This window comes from Papaver somniferum, chromosome 1 (assembly GCF_003573695.1).
Source record: "Papaver somniferum cultivar HN1 chromosome 1, ASM357369v1, whole genome shotgun sequence".
Classification (NCBI taxonomy): Eukaryota; Viridiplantae; Streptophyta; class Magnoliopsida; order Ranunculales; family Papaveraceae; genus Papaver; species Papaver somniferum.
In genome coordinates this window covers 66,732,422-66,750,105 of record NC_039358.1, presented here as the reverse complement: position 1 = coordinate 66,750,105, position 17,684 = coordinate 66,732,422, and the positions used below count along the sequence as shown (strand labels likewise).

The following is a 17,684-nucleotide window of genomic DNA, read 5'->3' as shown; positions in this document are numbered from 1 at the left end:
TTTTCGGGCCAATGTCTCGATATTGGTGCGGGGTAGAACCAAACTTTCATGTTTACTATAAACTCAGTATCAGGTATCTATAGCATATTTCACCTAATATACCATTAACATATCTTTCGTGTAACACATTACAAAGTGATATATCTCATTTGTTGATATATAACCCAAACCCGATCAATCTTAAAAGTAATTAAGAGATCACACAATTCTAGTTGTTTTAGCTTGTCAATTTAAGCATGTACAAACCTTAAAGGTTGACAAAATTAATGGACCTTTTTACATATCGAAACCTTATTTCATCGAGATTTTGCATCTCGAGCATTCTTATGCCTTGGAGAATTTTTTCTGGAGTTTCAATCAAGTAGATGTTGTATACGTCAAATTTAATAAATGCAGTTATGGGCATATAAGATGGTTAACATTTCCATGGATAAGATAAATACTCACTTGGATGATTGTAGAACATCCGTCTGGATCACTTCAAAATGCAAAACGCCCGCTTGATCTCTAGTGAATACATATGACATGTTAATTCTTCTTATGACTGAAAACTTTCAGGAATTTTCCTGCAAATACATGTATCTAGTTTTTTATACAAATACATAGTAACCATATCAACATCGAGTCCTTCAAGGCATACCAGATTTAGCTAAATATTCCATCTAAGGTTTTTGCGAAAGACATTGTCCATTAGTTGACTTCACTTTTCTCACTATGCGGAAACACCCACACGTAGCCAATTACACATTACACTACCGGATGTCAGGACTGCGAACACCCATTTATGGTCAAGTGTAGCACATTACCGAGCGTTTAGACTGCAGTTCCAAAGACACACATTTTTGTGAGAAACTGTTGTTTTGCTTTGATCTCTCCTTTCCAGTTTAACCAATCATTCCTTTGGTGACATTCTCATATAGAGAGTGGTACCAACGTCATCATCTGTGGTAGCATCAATGGATAATTTCACTATGTGACCAACAATCATCGTATTACGATCGCGAATTTCTCTATCACACGTATACCTTATGGATCCTCTCATTTTGAAGTCTTATAACCTCTGCGAAGATGTTCTCTTATTAGGAGAAATATATTCAGGGAATATGATCTTCCTTTGACAGTCTCTTCAAGAGCTCTATCTTTCAACGATTGCGGTTGGTCTTTCTTCTTAAAGAGGAACAAAATAATTTGAATCAACTAGTCATCCACGTTGTAGTGTTTTTTAAATGACACACTTGCTACTATATTCACACTTCTCAAGGGAGCAACTTGATTTGCGATTTCGGAAAATTTTGTATATATGTTTCATTGCTGAAAGCATCGAGATGAGATACATCCTGATTTATCTTGTGCAAACCAGGATACTTCACGCTGTTTTTTCTGGCGCTAGTCTTTCCTCCCCAAAACCGTGGGAAGATTTTCTCATCAAATTCGCAAATCTTGTTATATTAAAAACCGCATATAAATGCAACACATTGTTAAACAGAAACATGACAATGTTTTTATGAGTAATAAGTTCAAGATGCCTAATGAATGTTTCAACTAAACCATTTCATGAATGCAAATGAACAATAAAATTACTCATCAACAATGCGCAAAGCATTATTAAAATGATATGATATTAATAATTGACAATTAAGAGTTCATTAAAAATCTATGCGAGTATAGATACACAACTATCACTCAGGCGATAGGTTGAGTCATCTAAATGATACTTCCATCATCCCGATTAAGTGTGTGGAAACTCGTTATCAAGGATTAGCGCTATACAACAAGCGACCTTAATTTTTTTCAATACATTTTCTTATAAGTATCAACCAAAGGTCGCGGATGTTAGGGATGAAGTCCTAAGAGCATATTCGAGTGAGAAAACAACTCAATATGGACTGAGGTCCACATTAGCCAAATAGATAAACTTTGTCGATAATTCTTTGCGAACGAGAGTATTTTATCCATAATGATTTCAGTAGCTACTCTGAACATTATCGTCAACCAATTAATAATCAATTAGTAACGATCTTAGATATATCATTCTCTAGAGTATGATGATATTCTAAACCATTTGGTACTAAATTTTAATATGCGGGTACTCTCTTCCATGAGATATCAACGTAACGCTCATGGATATGCTCATCGTCAGGAGTTATCAACTCATCACTCAAAAAGAATATGAACGCTATTTGATTAGATTGACACACCTCGTATCAGAGGTTTTCGTCTATGCATGTAAGCATGTTTTCAGATGAAACAATCGTTGTGATTCTATGATATGCCGTACAAGGACTTTAAATATGCCGAATCTAGTTAGTGTACTATTGCTGAACCAATCAACAAAATAATATCTAACACCTTGGCTACTTATTGGTTTAAGAATAGATGAGACAGAGTTGGAACTAACCAATATTGTCGATGATTCTCCCCCTGATCTAGGCAAGATCGTCTCATCAACAAAAATTTATGTTCCAAATCACTCTACCCATAAAGGTAGCAGGCGAAAACAACAATAACACGCACCCAGGACAGATAACATTGCCATGTAAAATCCACAATAAATTATAAATAAATTTTGTAAACATAAGCACCATCTCGATGTCAGTCTCATTCCTGCCAAGGCGGCCGACAAAGATAAACATTAATGAACAGCCCATCAGGTACACGTACCATGTCTTTTGTGCCACAGCGGTAGCTGAACAGCCCATCAGGTGCACGTACCATGTCTTTTGTGCGACGAAAAGACATGATATAATTTGTGAATATCATTTAAAGAAAAGCGAAACTCACCGTCGCTCAATTTTTGAACATCTACCAGGCGCGGCTAAAATCGTTGTTGTCGCAACATATACAAAATGCATATTACGCACTAGCTTTTTAAATAAGAGACGTATATTATGTGTACTGTAAATCTCACATAAGCATACAAGGGTGCTACATTCTGCCACTCTCCTAATTGCTTGCAGAAGCAATTCAAACCAAACTGTTTACCATAAAAATCAGTGGTGAAGCAACAAAGGAAAATTTATATTCTACACCATCAAAAAGGGACGCGGAAAAGCAACAAAGCAGGTGGTATCTTTCAGTTCTCCCCATATTCACTTTCTCATTCATTACAAAAGCCATACAACCTTTCCACCGGCTGATGCCTAGGTGACTCTAGTTGGGTATTCATCTCACCCACTTCTTTTCTGCAACATAGGTATGGTTCAATCAGCACATAATTATAATTAAGAAGAATGCTTGGCATAAATAACTCAACCCCCTAGGTCACTAAGAACTCCCCTGTTCGTGCAATGACATGTGCCTATATATATATCTCTTGGCACAAAAATGGAGCACGTTCTAAACAGAATGTTGCAGTATTTAAGGAAGTATAATTTAATAGGGTAAATGTATGACTTCTAACTATTGCAATTCTAGATGATCAAGTGCTACGCATCACTGGTGAGACCCATAATGCAACATTGTTCTACGATAATTTTTGTCGAGAGAATGAAAGTAGAGAACAGGGTCTGTGGCCATGTGGGGTTATTAATTTTGGAAAGGAACATCTCATAAATGAAGAATAAATTTTGAGAAGATTTTATTGGACTAGTCATGGTTATAATGAATCGTGAGTTGGCTTAAGCATTTATTAAAATAACATGGGAGGACATGAAAAACTCACCATGAGGAGAATTTGCATTGGTTCCTTTTACCCCTTGTAGCGCTTGGGACATTGATCGTTGCATGCGGGGGGACCCCTGCTTTCCATTAGTACTAGGCAAAGAATGCCGCTTCTTGATGTAAATTTCCTTGTCCTGCACGTCAGGACTTGACCTTGGCGACACGAGCACTTTAGCCCTTCTAGACTCCGTGACTTGCATGTAACTAGGTAATGTACTGCTACTACTACTATCCCTTGGCTCCTGGTCAAGGTTGCTGGACTTGGCTGAACCAAATGAACTGCGCCTCTTCGCATTCTTCGAGTCTTTTGACAATTGCTCTGCACTACTTTTTCCGCCTGATTCATAATTTTGATTAGATGGGGACCTCTTGACTACTGGGTGATGCTTTCTGGTCTGGGTGGGCGCACTTCTATCCCATTTATTCCTTTTAGCATTCACAGATACCTGACTTGACGGTGTTCCATATGACTCGGGGATGGTAACATGACTTCTTGGAGATCCTTCTGGTGACGATCTGTATGCTTGTTGATATGCCACAACCTCTATTTGACTCTGCGCATCTGATGCACATCTGTCTGGCTGCCTCTCTTCTTCCTGTTGCTCGACAGCTAAATCGAAGTCCAGAGATTCTTTCTTAGCATCATCGCTACTCCCTGGTTGGAAAGAAGCAGGGCTGGATGAAATGGGCTGAGATGCACAGATATCAGTCCTGGGTTCAACATCAAGGTTTCTACTACTAGATGCAGTGTCAGTTGCCATATTAAGTTCAGAGGTCACTTTTTCCACAAATACAGTTTCCTTCTTGACATCTACACCACCAGCTTCAGATCTTTCTGGGGAATCAAGAGTTGAAGTAATAGAAAGTAAACTGCCACAGTCAGAAGGCGCAACATGGACTTTAGTTTCATGTGGGATTGAACTCTCAGTCAAGTTAGGTTCCTGAGTCTTTTTCCAAGAATCCACAGAAGAAGAAATGCTGTTCAGTTTCGATTCTGCTCCAACATCTTGTGTAGTTGAACTAATCGATTTTCGAGAAGTGGTCCTTGAACTTAGTCCTTCGAATTTTGACTGAACAGCAACAAAGGCAGGATTAGTTGCCTTTCGTGACCCAAATACAGTCTTCTTGTTCTCGGTCTCTGGTTCTTCAGAAGCAACCCTTTTCATAGAACGTTTTGGTTGCTCACTATCTGCCATAGGCTTATCAGAGACGGATCTGCGTGCCGTTTGAGAAGGGGCCGTTGAAAGCAACTCTGATTGCCTTGCGTCTGACTTGGAAGAGGATGCACGTGCATCATTAACACCCGAATCATCAACACAAGGTGGCTGCATGTCATTTGTACTTGTAGAAATTGGACGAGAGGCTTGAAAAACAAAATTGTCCGCCTCATATGTGATCAAATTATCTTCATTATTAAGCGATGTTCCTGCATTTGTAGCTGTAGACTGCATATCTTTCGAGGCAGAGATAACTTCAGCTGGGATCTCATTTCCTACTTCAGAAGCGGTATCTATAACATTTTCATCCTGTTTCTGATTCACAGCTGTAGATTGTTGTTTGTTTGGCTCCAGGTCAGGTGATGAAACAGACATCCACCTGTCCAACCATTGCCATGCAGAATCCTGCTTTAAGGGATCACATTTGATGTGAATTTGTTTTTTGTTTGGTGTTGATTGCATGATCTAGAAGCACGTCAAGGACATCAATGTCAGAAGAAACACAGACCAAAAAGCAACCACTAAAGCATTGAATTATCAAACATAATAATAATCAAATACGTACTTGACAAGCAAATGCATTGCTTAGCAATTTCTCAGTGGAAAACGTATCACTATTTTCTTTCACCTGGCAAAGGGTGGAACAGAAAGAAATGTAAGTGCTTGTCATAGAAACAAAAAGAAAAATCATCAATTCAGGGAGGGGAAAACAAAGAATAAATAAGAACTAGTGGGAGCTCAGCAGAAAGCAAAAATAGAGTATCATTCTACTAGACTATCTGGTGGTGGACTTGAAGGTCACTTGAAGACTTCGAAAAAATGATATGACATTACCAAAGGTTGTACATTGCTATATACCTCATGCCCATCAGGCTTTGTTTCAATAGCAAATGCTAGGTGACGAGCACGGCGAGCTCGGACAAGGACCTGCATTTTGGAGATGGCTTGGACACAGCGCAGGGTTCCTACGGCCTGGTTCCTGACCAAATGCCCACGTATAGAAGCTTGCAACTTTATGACATTCTTTTGCTTCAATAGTTTTCTCTTGGCCTGCCAAAAAAAGTAAAATTAATAAAAGAAACTTACAAAAATAAATGAAAACGGTTACGCATAGTAAATACTAGCACGAAAAGGTTTACCAGGTATCCCCTGATAGCAGACTGAATGACAACAGCACTATCTTCCTCCAGTTTATGATCAACCTTTTTGACATCTTGCTTAAAAATAGAGGGATCAATCACACGAGCATGCTCAGTGGAGATTACAGGTTCACTCTTGAAATCCTTCTTTGTATCAATTAAGGGAGCATTTGAATTTGCTACGCCCGTTAAAGGATAATCACTCGCCCAGTGTGAGACAGATATTTTCTCAGGTGTAGCAAGGTTAGACTGCATATTATAGTTAATGCTGGTTGATTCTAGACTGTCCCTATTTCCAATGGATGGTGATTCTGTATTTGCAGAGTTGCTGAGCACTCTATGCCTAGCCGATCTCTTGCGGAAACTCCACCTACTCTTGTCTGTAGAACGTTTACTCTGAAAAGAAAAAAAAAACAATAACCAAATCACAATTAGCCAAACCTTACAACAAAAATTACCTCACACCTTCTAATTCAAAAGCCAAATTTGAAAAGGAAAAAAATTGAAAGCAATTCCGACATTGATACAGAAATTCAGTGATCCATAGAGTTTGCAAGCTTGAATGAGATCTAAAACAATGCATTTCAGAAATCCTAGGAAGTACTGCCAAATTCAGCCTTGTTTGCCATTCAAAATCTACACTAATAAATATTTGGGATCTAGACTCAACCGAACTTATTTCACTTACAACCATATCTACATATATCTGAATCTAGATCAAGCTTTTATCACAATGAATACAGAAAACAAACTATAAACAAAAGATATAACAAATGAAAAAAGAAACCTAGAAAGAACGATTAGTTACCTCGTTAGGTTCGAGATCATCATCGTTATCTTCTGTATCTCTTGCACAGGTAATGATTTTGAAGCAAGAACCCTTGGATTTCATCATTCTTCTACTGTATGTAACAACTTCACTCACTCACTCACTCACTCATTCACCGGCATTGAATACTATTTCTTTTTATTATCTTAAAAGGACAGAAAAAGTTGAAGAAGAAGAAGAGGAAGGCGGACATGAAGGAAAATCCTAAAATCTAGCAGAATGAAACATTGGATTCCGCCATTTATCAAAAGTCCGTTTTAGATTAACTCCAAAGAGTTTCAGGCTCCACTGACTCCGTTCGTTATTATGTACAGAGAGAGTAGAAAGGAGCTAATTAAAATGACAGAAGAAAAAGTAAAAACAAATTTAAATTTTAAATTAAAGCTGTCAGCTCCGAGTTTTGTCGTTCACTGAATTCAATTTTAATATTATTAAACGTTTGATTATCTAACAAGTGTAAGACTCGCGAGAATTTGAATTTCAATCTCGATTTTATGAAAGAGAAAATGTTAAAAGCGTAGTTCACGTGGGTACTGTAATCTGTAACGTGGTTGTTCTTTCTCTTTACTTGGCAGTTTAAACTAAGGTCAATAATACATGGATTACGGATAGCTACTACGTGACCTGTGCTTAGTATGATGCTAATAATTTCCGGTTAGGACCATCAGTTTTTTCATAAGAGATGTTGACAATGTCGAGGTCTCTGCATCAAAAGCAACGTTGCACATTAGATGGCGCTAGCGCATACGTTCATAAATAGAGTCTTGGACAGCTTTCACATAGGGCTTTGGCCAGTTGGTACCTTTCAGTTTTAGTATTCTCGGGGACTAATTACAGTACACATCTTTAATCCCAATTGGTAGTACTTATTGAAAATGATTCTAATTAATCTCATTATCGAGATTTTCTTGGTATATAGGAAACTTGAGTCAAGATACATTTAATATGTCCAGTTGAGGAAAGGAGACAATCTTTTATGTGCACATGTTTTACCTATCATTGTCTTTACAACCCCATTTAGTATAACTATGACCGTCCTATTTTTAGCTGGAAATTGAGAAACTATGAACATATACACTCATTTGCATTTTCCAGTGGTGATAATATTATGGATCTGCATAGCCAACAACAGAAATGATGCAAGATCGGCCCGGAAAGGGTTGTAATCAGCGGAATGGGAGAGCATCAAAATATCGGGAGAAGTAGAATAGGAAGGAGGAAGAAAAAGTAAGAGATAGTAGTACACATGGTATAAAGTAGGCGATGTGCGGGACCGGAACATGGGGCATAAAACATGTGATGCGGTAGACAGAGATGGGTCGTCCATTCCTACATCGAAACAAAACAAAGACCAAAATACAATTTGAAAAACGGGGGGTTTTAGAGCATCCACAGTGGGCGAGTATAACCAAATTTATGGGATGAAATCCTAACACAGTGGGACGGAGTAAAGATCAAATTTGGACCAAAGATCAAATTCCAGACCAAATATGGTCGCGACCAAATCCCAAATTCTGATATAGTCGGGCGTAAATTTAAAGTACGTTTGATGCTGGGCGTAACATAAATTTACGCTTGTTAACGGGCGGAGATTTAAATTACGCCCGATGAAAATTGAAATTAAATAAAAAAGAAAAAGAATGGGCGGACTTTTAAAGTCCGCCTGATGGAATTTGGAAAAGAATGGGCGGACTTATAAAGTCCGCCTGATGGAGTTTTACAAAAAACGGGCGGACTTTTAAAGTCCGCCTGATGGAATATAAATGGGGCGGACTTTTAAAGTCCGCCTAATGAAAAAAAAAAGGGGCGGACTTTTAAAGTCCGCCTAACGAAATTTTAATCCTGTACCGTTGCGTCACAACACGGACTAAACCCAAAATTTGGTCTTTTTTTTGATTTTTGATCTTTGGTTTTGATCGCACCACTGCAGTTGCTCTTATGGGGGCTGTCTACTATCGTTGCAACAAGCTTTTCACTAAACGGACCTTCACAATCTTTTTGGAATGGTTCCACACTAAGACACCTAACCATTCTTTGATTTGACTCCAATTGTTCACCCGCATTCTAACGATTGAATTCTTTTTTTCCCTTTCTTACAAGCATCTAATCGATTTTTTTCTTTCTTTTTTCTTTTTTGAAACATGCATTTTATTCGTTTAAACAGAGATTTCACGGGAAATGAGTTTCTTGTCGTTATTATCTTGAGCTGAATTCCATGAATCTTTCGGGGTCGTGGAATTGGATTGTGTTATACCCATAAAGCCTGCTATTACAACAAAATTTATAGGTGGGGGAATTATATTGTCCCACGCTGTTAATGCAAGCTTCCCTATAAAGCAAAACAAAAAAAAAAAGCTTCCCTATAGAGCAATCATTCGCCGCTTGATTTTCCAGACTGTCCGCTGCTTGATTTCCTTCTCTGTAGACGTGTCTAATAGTATATTGCTGAATTTGGATAAACCTATACTTGATTTCTGCAATCTGATTAGAAATATACCATGGAACGTCAGCTTCCGAGGTTAGAAATCTCGATAAGTTCTCTGGGTCTGTTTCAAATTGAACTTTTGGTTAGGGGTGTGCAACGGACGGACGGTTGCGGATTAGGGGCCACCCGCAACCAAACCGTCAAAGTTGCGGATTTGGAAAATTGAACCTTGACCGGCCCAATTATCCGCAGATTTGACCTTTGCGGATCAGCGAATTGTATGGACCGGTTGCGGATTAACCGCGGATTATGGGTAAAAAAAAAAAACCACTGCCAAGTGCCAACACCTCACTGTCCACTGCTTGAGTCATTAATCAATAATCATGGCTATCACCGATGCAACAGCAGCTTCTTGGTCTACAGATCTATTCGAGGTCCAGAAGGAATAGCCCATGTTAAGGCGATACACGTTATAGGTCCACTGTGACTATTTGAGCCCTCCAAAGTCCAAATAACTACATTCAAACAATGCTGGGCTTAGTGACCCAAATGCGGTGCGGTTGAATCCGCGGTTTTCAATATTCAAGCGCACCCAAACCGCTAAAACGTGCGGATTTGAGAATCTCATCCGTGTCCGGCCCATACTTCTTGCGGTTTAGGTGAAATCCGCAATTTTGCGGACGGATACGGGTCAAATCCGCGGTTCCGGTTTTTATGCTCACCCCTACTTTTGGCCATCCTCGTTCCGTCGTCGTTGTAGAAGCGATGAGCGTGGCCCAAGTTTCCGCTTTAAGTATAATGGTGATACCCAGGGATTTAGGGCTGCACAAAACCGACTCAACCCACCAACCCAACCCACACCCGCCTGAAATAACCCGCACCCGACCCAACCCACTTAGGAGCGGGTCGACTATGGGTCACAACATCAAAACTCATCATATGGTGGGTCGACTGGGGGAGACAACTTCCCTCACCCGACCCAACCCACCCACCCACCTAAATATTTCTAAATTAATGCTAACCCTTAGATTACCTATCCCAGATGAACCACATCCATTGAAGTGATAATATATAATGCCTAAACCTAATCATCGGTAGCTTCTCTTCACTGAAGAGTCTTCAATCAGTTCCCTTCAACGGCAGTCTCAGAGGCTCAGTTTATTTTTTCATTTTCTCTTCGCTTTGTAAATCAAATCAAAGCATCACCAGTAGCAATCAATCAACATCGTCACCAGTAAACCAACAACCAAAGGTGAGACTAGGAATCATTGTAATTTGTAAATACTAATTAGGGTTTTGTTTCCTAAGATTGATTTTGGGTTGGCTTATTTCAATTGGGTTCTTAATGTAATGTTCATTGTATTTTATGGTGGGTAACCCACCACCCACCCGATCCAACCCACCGTAATGTGGGTCGGGTGAAAATCGACTCGTTGTAATGTTGGGTTGGTTGCGGGTGAAAACTTCTGTTACCCACCATCAGTGGGTTGGGTGACGGGTGAGGCCAAACCCGACCCATGTGCATCCCTACAGGGATTGTGTTATTGCTAAGATTGTGTCGATCCCCTCGTTTCGGCATATAATACCAGCTCCCGCTATTCTATTGAATGATGCTGTCAAATTAATACTCTTTAAAAAAAAGTCCACATAATTGATTATGTTTTTTAATAATCAAGATAAATACAGAAGCTTACTACATCCTGTGATCGCTATTAAGGGCAGACACAAGTCAGACTGGTGGGACTGACCATGCCATATGACTTACCTTTTTAACAGCCCATTGGGCAAGTTCATGCGCAATTATGTTACAGGTGCGACAAGCATACACAAATAAGATAGACTGAAAACTCGAACTTAGGATTATATCCTGGTAAGGAGATCCGCCAAGAAAATCTTCTTATTAATTTTCTCAATAATCATTTTTGTATCACTCTCTCCAGTGATCTGATCGAGCTTTTTCTCCTTCGCAACTTTCAGGGCATCTCTAATGACATAGGTTTTTGCTTCTTCCGCAGAACAACATATAAAGTTATTTGATTCAACATATATGAAACTATGAATTGAATCTCTATTTATAAAACTTTTTCTCTCATTCAGAGAGTTATGAATACAAGCTCTGTCAATGTTAGTTTTATCTCAATCTCTAAGTGGAGACACCAGGGAGAAATAGTCTGATTCAGAGGTATTGCAGAGATACAAGTAAGGATTGAGTGTCTTGATGCAGTCAACAACATTGATTTCCCCCTTGCAAGAATAGTCACTAGTTCTTCAAGTTTATCAATATACACAATTGCATTTCGAATTGTCCAGATTGATCATAGAAGGCAAGCTAATAATGGGAAAAGCTCTGCTCTACTTGACTGATTTTGATATGAGTGTCATTGCATCCAGTATCTACGTACTTGAATGATTTTTTATTTTGAATGCTTAGAAGGATCCATACTCATGTAAGACCTTTGCAGGTGATCCAAGCATGCATAATTGATTTGGTTTTCATTCTACACCGTGGATATGTATAGTCCGAGATATGTGTTATGTTATGGAGAATCTCTCTGACGGTAAACCTCCTTTTAAAGCTTTTCAGGAAAACAATTGGAATCTAGAAGGTATTTTTTATTTCCAAATAGAAGTTCAAAGATCATCAATACTGGTGTCTCCACTTACACTAACAGCTGCATAAGCAGACTTAATAGAACAATTACCATCCTTAGATGAAATCCAAATCCTTATATTACTAGAAGGATCCAGGGAAAGGAGAATATGTTCAATCTTATCTCTTGAAGATTGATCAAAGACGACACTAATTTTTGTTGTATCCCAAGTTCTAGTACTTTTTAGATTTTTGTTAGGAACAATATTTGTTCTTGTTATATGTCCCTAATCCCTATACCAAGAATCCAATTGTCACATCGAGGATTAGTAAAATTTCCTTCTCCTACCACCCATGAAATGCATGGTTTAATCTACTCATGGTGTTATGAAGGCATTTCTATATCCAAGAGGCAGTTGGAATTTAACATTTCCCTTTTAGCATAATATTTAGCTTTAAGTACTTGGCCTAGGAGATAGGTTGGATTCTCAACCAGCCTCCACATACTTTTGGCCATATAGCTAGATTAATAATTTCACTAATTTTGAGGTCAAGTCCCCCTTTTTTCTTTGTTTTCCAAATGTTAATCTACACCAACAAGTGCATCTTTCTCTTCTTTAATCTTGTGTCATCTCCCCACCAATATCTATTGAGGTGACAGTCAATTTTCTGACACAGACTCTTTAGGATTAGAAAGGTAGTCATTTCGTACAAAGACCCAAATATTTTACCAGACTGTCAATTTTTCTGGCTGAGACAAGAATTGAGTTAGCCAGCTATTCACTTTATTCACACCTTCAAAACTAATTTTTCTTTTTAAAGCAACTGCACTCGTGCGAGTATAACCAAAGACCAAAGAGGAAAAAAAAGACCAAATTTTGGGTTTAATCTGATGTGTGACCCTATGGTGGAAAAACTAAATTTGGTCAGACGGACATTATACCAACACCTGGTGTGGGGCGTAGAATATACCAACGCCTGGTGTGGGGCGGGGAGTATACGTTCGCCCGGTGTAGAAAAAAAAAAGAAAAAAAGTGGGGCGGAGGTATTATGCCTGCCCCATGCATTTGAAGTTTGTAAAGAGTGGGGCGGAGGTATTAAGCCCGCCCCACACAAAAAAAAAAAAATAAATAAAAAAGACGGGCGTGCATTATACGTTCGCCTGGTGTGGGGCGTGGAGTAGACGTCCGCCTGGGGTGGGACGTGGACTCTACGTCCGCCTGGTTATGGGACGTAGACTATATAAACGCCCGACTATATTTGGATTTGGTCTTGGTCGCCGACCAAATTTGGTCTGAATTTTAGTCTTTGATCAAATTTTGATCGATGGTCTGTCCCACTGCGCCTATCCACTGGACACTATATTTGGGTTTAGTCTTCCATTGTGGACGCTCTTACTAAAAGAAAATTTGCCAGTCAATTTTCCATTATTTTTTTCCTCCAAATCCTTGTTTAAGATAAAGTTGGACAACATAATTTTCTAGCTTGCTTGGCTGACATGTCAACAGACTTATTACGATTTCTATATACCTATGGATCTAATTACTAATGAAATTAAGATAATATTTGAATTATTTACAATAATGTTGTTTTTTTCCTAACATGCTTGTGCTCTTCACATTTGTAGCATTTTCAAAATTCGAAGAGTCTGTCCCTGCTATGATACGTTGTAATCGTAATGGTAGTGCCCCAGTTAATTACTTTTAATAGTGCCATGCATTCAGCTTCCTTGATCTGCACTCATATATGAAGATACATCTTGAAAATGTATATCCACCTGCAAAATCCCTCATGATTGGTCCAGTAACAGTAATAAAGGGACTAAGGGCATCGACAATGGTGCGATCAAAACCAAAGATCAAAGACCAAAAATCACGACCAAATTTAACTTTAGTCCGTGGTATGACGCTAAGGTAACGAGTATATTTATTCGAGCGGACGTATAATCAACGCCTGATAGTGGAGCGTAGCAATTAAGTTCGCCCAATTGGGACGGCCATAAAGTTAACGCTCGTCATGGGACGTTGATATAATAAACGCCGGATATGGGGCGGCCATATAGTTTACGCCGTGACATGGGACGGTAATATAATGTACGCCCAATGGGGCGTTTATATAATTTCCGCCCGGAGAAGGGCGTGCATATAATCACCGCCCCACTGTATTAGGATCGTAACCAGTATAACCATAAACAGGATTAGCTTTAACAATTTTGAAATCCTCAGTATCGCAGTTATAACCAAGCGCATATGTGTACTGGATTGGCGTTGAATCTTCATTCCACGGTGATACATAATATGTTTTATCCTTTAATATTTTCTTGTATTCTTTTGTAGTCGGGTTCCAAAGGTAAACATTAATGTCATCTCCATCCCGAGTATGGCCAGTCATTAAAATCACACCATTACATGAGCCATGAGTTCTAATGCTTAGGTTTTCCCACTTAACTATTAGAGACTCAAATGGCAATTCCTTCACATTAACAGTTTCAAAGTAATCACCTTCAAATGTTGTTAATGATGATGATTTTTCTAATTAGCATATTCAGAAGAACATCCCCTTAAAAGAAACTTACTAAATGGGGTGGTGACTTTACAAACGCCTGTCATCGGGCGAACTTTAAACAACCGCCTGGTCGGGCGGACATTTCAGCTTCGCCTGACTAGGGCGTACATTATACAACCGTTTGACCAGGGGACGAAACTTATACAAACGCTTCATCCGAAGTGTGTATTATATAAACGCCCGTTAACGGGCGAAGTTTATAACTTCGCTCGACCAAATTTGGTTTTGGTCTCTGGTCCAGACCAAATATGGTCTGAAATTTGGGTATAGTCTGATTTTTGATCTTTATTCTGTTCGACTGCGTCACGTGTCTGGACCAAAAAATTGGGTTTGGTCGCCCATTGCAGTTGCTCTAAGAAGTGTAGTCGTCTTCTTTTCTAATTAGATATGGTATCTTTGCAGTTGTGGTTGACAAAGTTTCTAAGATTGTGAATCATTCTATTATTCTAATATTTAAGGCGGGATTTAGTTTGATATTACATCAAACACACACTTGCACTTGTCGTTCCTAATAAGCATTGCATTTTTGAAAAACTATACCCCTTTTGTCCCACAATAGGTGATCTAGTTCAAGTTTGTGCAATTCTTAAGGTAATGAGTAGAGAAGAATATTTTTTACAAGTATACCCTTATGGATAATAAATAGTAAAATTTGGAATTGATTTATCTCTCAAGCTATACCACGGATATTCTTAAACTTTATATCATTGAAAAGCATTTTAAAACATCAACGTAACGAATAAAAACATAGCTATCAAATTATATGTATTTCTTATACTAACAATAATCAATTAAAATAGTAGTCCCCTGATTTAGGTCGCCTATTAGTGAGACAAAATTGAAAAATGAATATGTCATTTATGGGACGGAGGGAGTATTAATTATCTGAACAATGTGCTTAAACAAGATTGTCTAACTTAGATTTTTAACAAATTTGGTTTTCTTTTACATAACTCTCCCCAAATTTTATCATATTATTTGTCTTGCGTTTATCTTTTTGTTATGAAACCGAGTCAAAGATAATCAGGCATGGTTGCTCATTGTATACCAATTTATTTGGGGTGTTCCGGAATACATATAAAACAGAGTATTCCTCTCATTGAACTTGTATACCTCCGAGCAAATTAGCACGCATATTAGCAACATTGTAATCAAGAGCCAAATTATTTCGGAACTTATTTGCTTTCCTCGTAACAATCATGTAGTATTCATTTTTATTTAAAGAGGGGGATCGTTGACAGCGTCATCCATTGAAAAGATCTAACAAGCTACTATAACTGCTGGATCGAGATATATACACGGTACATATTTAATAAATTCTACTAATATTAGGTGGGTATTTTGGGAGACCATTACCCGATTTAATAAAAAAGCTTTCCAACTCAAATCCCCGTCCTCTCTCCCTCATGTAACATGTTTCTTTATTTCACCTTCTCTATCTCCATCTCTATTATCCTCTTGAGTGGCAAAGCAAGAAAGATTGATCATGGAGTTCAAGAATGAAATCAATGAACTAATTTTGAATGGTAAACAAAGTTATAATTATTATCAATAGCTACAATTAATTTACTTGAACTTGTGAAGTAAAAGGGGTTCACCAAGAATTCATGGGATGTGTAACATGTGTTTGTTTGATTATCTACACCAAGTTCAACTAATCTTCCATCATTTTAGATTTTCAATACAATGATTTTTTTTTCTTGTAAACATATATGAAACTTTTGAAACCCTAGATCTATATGTAAGCTTCCCCAGTATCTATTGCTGGTCACTATGTTCATTTATTTTAATTATTTCAATAATTGATTAAAGACTTATTTGATGAATAGATCTTTCTTTATTTCCATTAATTACAAGTTCTCATTCTTTAATTTATATAGTGTATAAACTTGATTTTTTTCATTTTATTTTGGTTGATAAACTTGATAAAAAAAACATTTCAAAGTATAAAGTTCTTTTCATATATCATCAGTTATTAATGTATTTGTGTAGAAAAAGGAGAAATGTTAGTGTTAAACTTCTAAAAAATAATGCATGTAGGTATGAAATATAAAGATTTGAGAATAAAAAGATAAAGATAAAAGAGTACTTCGAGGGACTCTTACTAAACACAAGGCATTTCAATATGATTACTTTGATAATTCACTTGACACCAGACTGAGATTCCACAACCCCAACATAATAGGAGAATTCCTTACATATAGGTGCACTACTAACTACTTATTCCTAACCGCTATTTGAAAAGGCGATGGTACCCAAATATACCTCAATCTAAAACTCTTCCACCTATAAGTCCTTTCTCCGAAAGTGATTGTCTATGAACTGAGTCGAGACAATACAACTAATCGGTTCACACTTCGTGTGATCGTCTATGTATACGAGATCGAGATAATACAACAACGAAGTATGTTTACTTGATAAATGGTTCAGACTTAACCAAACACAATAGGATTACTATCAAGTAAATAGGAATTAATGTTTGTGTATTTTACTTCTAACTATAATAAAAACAATTATAATTGCGGAAATAGAAAAGTAAAAGACACAACAATATTTTGTTAACGAGGAAACCGTAAATGCAAAAAAAACCCGGGACCTTGTATAATCTAGAGTCGATTCTCCTATAACCTTAGTTTTTTTCACGAAACCTTGTAGGTTAACGACTTAAAGACTTCATTGGGATTGTGAAGCCATACCCAACTATTTTCTCTGTAGTTGCATGATCTGATCTTGCTATTTCTATCGTGATTGACTACAATCGTAAGATTGGCTTGAGATTTATATCTCCGATAGGCAAGATAGAAAAGTAGTCACAAACACCTTCGTCTCATCGTTTGTGATTCCACAATATCTTGTTTCGTTAATCGATTAAGATTATTGTGAGGTGATTGATAATACTAGGCTGTTTTTCGGGAATATAAGTCTGAGTTATCAATTGGTTCTTGTTCACCTTGATTTATCAAAAGATGAAACAAAAACTCGTAGGTATATCTGTGGGAGACAGATTTATTTATTCAATAGAGTTTTCTTTGTGATACAGATATGTTTATCAAGTCTTCGACTTTGGGTCGTAGCAACTCTTAGTTGTGGGTGAGATCATCTAAGGGAATCAAGTGCGCGTAGTATCCTGCTAGGATCAGAGACGTAAGGAGCACGACTAAATGAATCTTTGTTTATTCCGCAGTATTGATCTTCCCCGATCCATATCTTTACGTAAATATTGTGTGGCTCCGTAAGTTCTCTTATGTGAGCATTTCCG

The 17,684-nt window shown here is 37.8% G+C and overlaps 1 protein-coding gene across 1 annotated transcript; it reads right to left on the bottom strand.

The window, feature by feature from the left end:
- Positions 1–2,840: 2,840 nt before the first annotated feature.
- LOC113289832 (protein IQ-DOMAIN 32-like) lies at positions 2,841–7,176 on the bottom strand. Its single transcript, XM_026539220.1, has 6 exons — positions 6,825–7,176; positions 6,017–6,412; positions 5,736–5,927; positions 5,443–5,505; positions 3,662–5,342; positions 2,841–3,182 (listed from the first exon to the last, which is right to left on the bottom strand). The coding sequence occupies exons 1-6, from the start codon at positions 6,909–6,911 to the stop codon at positions 3,163–3,165; spliced, it is 2,439 nt and encodes an 812-aa protein (XP_026395005.1). The 5' UTR covers positions 6,912–7,176; the 3' UTR covers positions 2,841–3,162.
- Between the last annotated feature and the right edge of the window lie 10,508 nt (positions 7,177–17,684).